Here is a 6000-nt window from a genome sequence, read left to right as displayed (position 1 = left end):
ACCGTTGCAAAACGAATGTTCCGGGGCCAAAACACGCAGTTCGGGGTCCCGAAAATGGGCTGTTAAGCACCGAAAATGGTATTCGACCTCGAAGTGGGTTTCTTAGCCCCCAGTGTCCCTCAAAAGGGATGAAATAAGATGTATGCCAAAAGTCAGAGCAATAGGAGATGGTTAAGCGGTCCCAAACCGAGGCACACGGCCTGACGGCTCCGAAAACTGGAAACCGGGCTCCAAAATGGGAAAAATGGCCTGCGGCCACCAAATGTAGCCTACGGACATTGAGAGATGGTCTACGGGACCTCTCCCTCCCCTTAGGAAAAGAAACAGAGAAAATCGAGTCTGGTTCGCAAACCGAGACAAGGCACAGAAAAGGGTTCGGAAGCCCGGAGGCAGGGCTCACGGCCGCGACTCTGAAACTTCTGAACAAGCACATTATGCAATATCACCAAGTGCTCAACTGGTGACGTCTGAGTCTTAAGGTCGGTCAAAAATGGGGTGTCTACAGTTGCCCCTCTTTGACAGAACTCGGAAGTCACAAGTGACGGGAGTGAATGTCAAAGCCCAGAGACGACCCATTTTTGACAAGGTCGAAGACTTAGACAAATATACAAGATAAACAGAGATGTGCCCGCAGGCATGCCCGCAGGCAGGGGGCGAAATGCAAATGATATGCAAGAAGCCGAAGGTAACCCAATGATCGTGCAAATGCAGCATGCTGTAATGAAGCAAATATTCGCAAATAGATGCAACAGTTTTAAGCAAGAATGCAAAGCAATAACTACATTTCATGTAGTTAAGAATGCGGAGGATTATTCGATCCCCGCCACGTCTCACACGGAGAAGATACAATACCTGCGCGATTCGTCTGGTCGCACCGGCCTCAATTGAACCGTACATACAATATCGTGCCTGCAAAAGAGAGAAATTGCAACAAGTACAACATGCTAACAACATGTATTTAATGTGATTCCGAAAGTTCGACACACGCAGTGCCGGTGAGTGAATGCATCGCAATGCAAGAATGGAACATGCGTGACAACGCATGCTCAAACTCGGAGGTATGCCAAGAAATGTACATGACAATGTGAGTACGCTCATGAGAATGCAAGTTATGTGCATGATAGTACAAAACGAGCATGAATCAGGGTGTTCATTTGTCATGAAACAACGAGTGCGGAAAAGCGTGTTTCGGCGAAGGTAACTCAATCACGGCCTCCGACCTGCTTCTTTGAAAGGTTACAACTCATTCAAAAGGGATACACCTTGATTTCGATGGATGATGATGTGACACATGTCAGAACTTGAAATCGAAGTCCCGACGGAGCAATTTCGCGACCGGAAGTGTACTTTTCTTGAACTTTTTCAGGTCCCGGGAACTCCGATCTTCCTCAAAATTTGCAGAGAGCTAGGTGAGCATGTGAGGATGATGGCCGGCCGTTTATCTTCCCAAGGGGAGGTGGCCAACCGGTTTCCACAAAAGCTAATGGCTGGCCGGCCATTTCTGCAAAAAGCAGATGGCTGGCCAGCTAGAAATAGAGGCCGGCCGGCCATGCCCTTTTCCCGGGGGCATTTTGGTCTTTTCCTCTCCTTTTTGCATGCCTTTTCAACCAAGGCTTGAGGCTTATAAAAGGCAGCCGAACCTCACTTCATTTCCTACCTCTTTCAACACTTTTCTCTCCAGATCTAAGTTTCACGCGCATTTTCCAACGCCCCGCGCAAATTGTTTTCGCAAAAACACTCAGTTTTAAGCATTTTGGAGCGATTAAATTCCGACTTCGAAGCTTCTTTTTGCATTTTCACCACTTGAGGTAAATTTGTCTCAATATTTGGAATATTTTCTCGGGGGTTGACTTTTGTTGACTTTTCATTTCCCGAGAGTTGACTTTTTGTTGACTTTTTCCAATTTTGGCCCATTTTGCTCATTTTTGCTCCCCTTTTGCAGATTCTTGAAAATGGCGGGTACTTCTTCCCATGGCGGAGGTTTTCCAGGTGCCGGAGATGATTTCGATCCCATGACTCTACCTCCGAGGACCCGACCTTTCATTCCCGGGAGGTACCGTCCGCCAGCTCACGTCCTCCCGCGTGCCGTCTTCCGTCATTTTACCAGCTTTGACGAGCGAGCACCCGTGGATCTGCTTCTCAGAGAGCCGGAGCAGCATCTCTCTCACGAGGCCCGAGAGGTATTTACTTTATCTTCTGTATTTTACATTTCGCACCTTTGCCATGCTTGAACATGTAGTTTAGCTTATGACATAGTACTTTGCTTGCATCTTGAACATGTAGTTTCAACACTTGAATTTCTGAACACTCGGCTCATTAATTAATTGCGAACACACAGCCCACATTAGAACACACGGCTCAAACACTGATTTGTCGAACACACAGCCCGAATTCGAAAGTGAACACACAGCCCACACTTTAAATTTTCTGAACACGCAGCCCAGATTAGATAGTGAACACGCAGCCCACAATTTACTGAAAGTTGAACACGCAGCCCAAAATTTCAAATTTTCTGAATACGCAGCCCAGGTAGATAGTGAACACGCAGCCCACAATTTAACTGAAAGTTGAACACGCAGCCCAAATCTCAAATTTTCTGAACACGCAGCCCAGGTAGATAGTGAACACGCAGCCCACAAATTAACTGAAAGTTGAACACGCAGCCCAAATTTCAAATTTTCTGAACACGCAGCCCAGGTAGATAGTGAACACGCAGCCCACAAATTAACTGAAAGTTGAACACGCAGCCCAAATTTCAAATTTTCTGAACACGCAGCCCAGGTAGATAGTGAACACGCAGCCCACAAATTAACTGAAAGTTGAACACGCAGCCCAAATTTCAAATTTTCTGAACACGCAGCCCAGGTAGATAGTGAACACGCAGCCCACAAATTAACTGAAAGTTGAACACGCAGCCCAAATTTCAAATTTTCTGAACACGCAGCCCAGGTAGATAGTGAACACGCAGCACACAAATTAACTGAAAGTTGAACACGCAGCCCAAATTTCAAATTTTCTGAACACGCAGCCCAGGTAGATAGTGAACACGCAGCCCACAATTTAACTGAAAGTTGAACACGCAGCCCAAATTTCAAATTTTCTGAACACGCAGCCCAGGTAGATAGTGAACACGCAGCCCACAAATTAACTGAAAGTTGAACACGCAGCCCAAATTTCAAATTTTCTGAACACGAGCCCAGGTAGATAGTGAACACGCAGCCCACAATTTAACTGAAAGTTGAACACGCAGCCCAAATTTCAAATTTTCTGAACACGCAGCCCAGGTAGATAGTGAACACGCAGCCCACAATTTAACTGAAAGTTGAACACGCAGCCCAAATCTCAAATTTTCTGAACACGCAGCCCAGGTAGATAGTGAACACGCAGCCCACAATTTAACTGAAAGTTGAACACGCAGCCCAAACTTCAAATTTTCTGAACACGCAGCCCAGATAGATAGTGAACACGCAGCCCACAATTTAACTGAAAGTTGAACACGCAGCCCAAATTTCAAATTTTCTGAACACGCAGCCCAGGTAGATAGTGAACACGCAGCCCACAAATTAACTGAAAGTTGAACACGCAGCCCAAATTTCAAATTTTCTGAACACGCAGCCCAGGTAGATAGTGAACACGCAGCCCACAATTTTAACTGAAAGTTGAACACGCAGCCCAAATTTCAAATTTTCTGAACACGCAGCCCAGGTAGATAGTGAACACGCAGCCCACAAATTAATTGAAAGTTGAACACGCTGCCCAAATTTCAAATTTTCTGAACACGCAGCCCAGGTAGATAGTGAACACGCAGCCCACAATTTTAACTGAAAGTTGAACACGCAGCCCAAATTTCAAATTTTCTGAACACGCAGCCCAGGTAGATAGTGAACACGCAGCCCACAATTTAACTGAAAGTTGAACACGCAGCCCAAATTTCAAATTTTCTGAACACGCAGCCCACAATTTTAACTGAAAGTTGAACACGCAGCCCAAATTTCAAATTTTCTGAACACGCAGCCCAGGTAGATAGTGAACGCGCAGCCCACAATTTTAACTGAAAGTTGAACACGCAGCCCAAATTTCAAATTTTCTGAACACGCAGCCCAGGTAGATAGTGAACACGCAGCCCACAATTTAACTGAAAGTTGAACACGCAGCCCAAATTTCAAATTTTCTGAACACGCAGCCCAGGCAGATAGTGAGTAGCTTATTTCACTTCAATCGGCATACAGCCCATTTCATTCCATTGGCACACAGCCCTTTTCCATTTCATTGGCACACAGTCCATTTCATTTCATTATTGACACATGTATTCATTCTGAATGCAGGGTAGTTCCCGCAGTGTGCGGGGGTATGGTTCCACTGCCGCGAGGGATTGGTACGCTGAGCTCCCGGAGGGCGTCAGAGACTTAGTAGATTTGGCGGGGTTCGGCCCCTTCTGTGTCGGGTTGTCACGTTGTCCTGCCAGGAGGACGCTGATGGCAGCCTTGGTAGAGAGATGGTGGGACACCACCAATTCCTTTCATTTCTCTGCTACCGGGGACATGACCGTGACCCCTTTTGACTTTGCTGTACTGACCGGCCTTGACTCGGAGGTTGGTCCATCCCTTACGACGAGGACATGGGCGAGTGGGAGGCCGCCTGGATGTATTTATTGGGGGCTCACCCACCTGTTGACAGGGTCTCTGGGAGAGTCCGATACACTTGGTTCTCTTCCCATTTTCGACGGGCGGAGATGGTGCCTGAGACTCCCGAGGAGACAGAGCAGTATGCTCGTGGCTTCCTGATGTTCCTCTTCGGGACTACCCTGTTCGCCGACAGAGGGAACACCATTGGGCTATACCTGCTGAGCGCTCTGGTTGACCTATCACAGGTCAGTAGATATGATTGGGGTGGCGCCGGCCTGGCTACCCTTTACTTTTACATGAGCGCGACCTCCCGCGGGCGGGGCGACTTACTTGGCGGCTACTGGAGAGCCTGGGAGGTACTTTCTGTCCCCTTGATTTACATTTCCGCTTCTCATTACTTGTACATTGCACCCACAGCGCACTTTTACAGTCTGTATTTTGCTCTCAGCATTTCGTACTTACATTCTGCATTGCTTTTCTCAGCTATGGGTTTATGTATATTTCCCATCATTAGCCCCAGAGTTGGAGGTGGTAGGGATTCCCGTGACCCCATATTCATTGATATTTGAGGGCCCACACCGGCCGAGGCCTCGAGAGACCCTCCTTCGCCTGCGACAGTATTTCGACACGGTGCGACATTCAGAGGTACATCGGAACTTTCAGTTCTTTTCATTTTCATCTTTGATTTGCTCTGTATATTCTTGATTTCTGATTGGTTTATGCACTCATCATCCGCAGATTACATGGCAGCCCTGGGTGTCCCTAGGTGACGGCCTCCGTCTTCAGTACACCGGGGCATCGGACATCTCCCAGTACAGGGTCCTGCTTGAAGGGCTGGTTGGTAGGGTATGGTTCCTGGGGGAGCGCTTTCTGCGCCAGGTATGGGGGTATCTTTCTCAGGATATTCCTGCAGCACCTCCAGCCAGTATGCGGACCGCTGACAGACTCTCTTACTCAGAGGTAGTCGGCGCCATGCTGGGCACTGATGCTTTACTGCATGTTGAGGAGGGGGACTACGCCACTTACCGTCACCTATACTTGATGCCTCCATTGACGGAAGCTCGTATCCCGATGATGAGGCCTGCCGGTACGTCATCCTCGGATCAGGCTCGGGCTCGAGCTACAGACGTCCCTTCTTATAGCAGGGCCGGTACATCTAGGGGTGGGAGTAGACCGGTTCCTCCGGCTCCGTCGATTCATCCTCATGTCGGATGGCCAGATATGCCTACTGAGTTGATGGCGTGGCAGTACGGGGCTAGCTCTCCGACTCTGATTCCACTAGAGCCTCCGATGCCCAGCGATCGATACGCCATTGATCCGGACTCACCGCCGGTATGCTCCACTTCTTTTCATTCATCATTCAGATGTTTAGACA

At 48.2% G+C, this 6000-nt stretch overlaps 1 protein-coding gene across 1 annotated transcript in view; it reads left to right on the top strand.

Moving 5' to 3' along the window:
* Positions 1–1946: 1946 nt before the first annotated feature.
* LOC145805599 (protein MAINTENANCE OF MERISTEMS-like) overlaps positions 1947–6000 on the top strand; it is an 88392-nt gene continuing 84338 nt past the window's right edge. The window contains exon 1 of the mRNA XM_082900773.1: positions 1947–2180. Within this exon, the coding sequence (XP_082756899.1) occupies positions 1953–2180 (228 nt within the window). The 5' untranslated portion in view covers positions 1947–1952. The remainder of the gene's footprint in view (positions 2181–6000) is intronic.

The sequence above is a fragment of the Camellia sinensis genome, chromosome 1 (assembly GCF_055761805.1).
Source record: "Camellia sinensis isolate YWXY chromosome 1, ASM5576180v1, whole genome shotgun sequence".
Taxonomy (NCBI): Eukaryota; Viridiplantae; Streptophyta; class Magnoliopsida; order Ericales; family Theaceae; genus Camellia; species Camellia sinensis.
The sequence above is the reverse complement of the archived record's forward strand: the minus strand, read 5'-3'. Positions and strand labels throughout refer to the sequence as shown.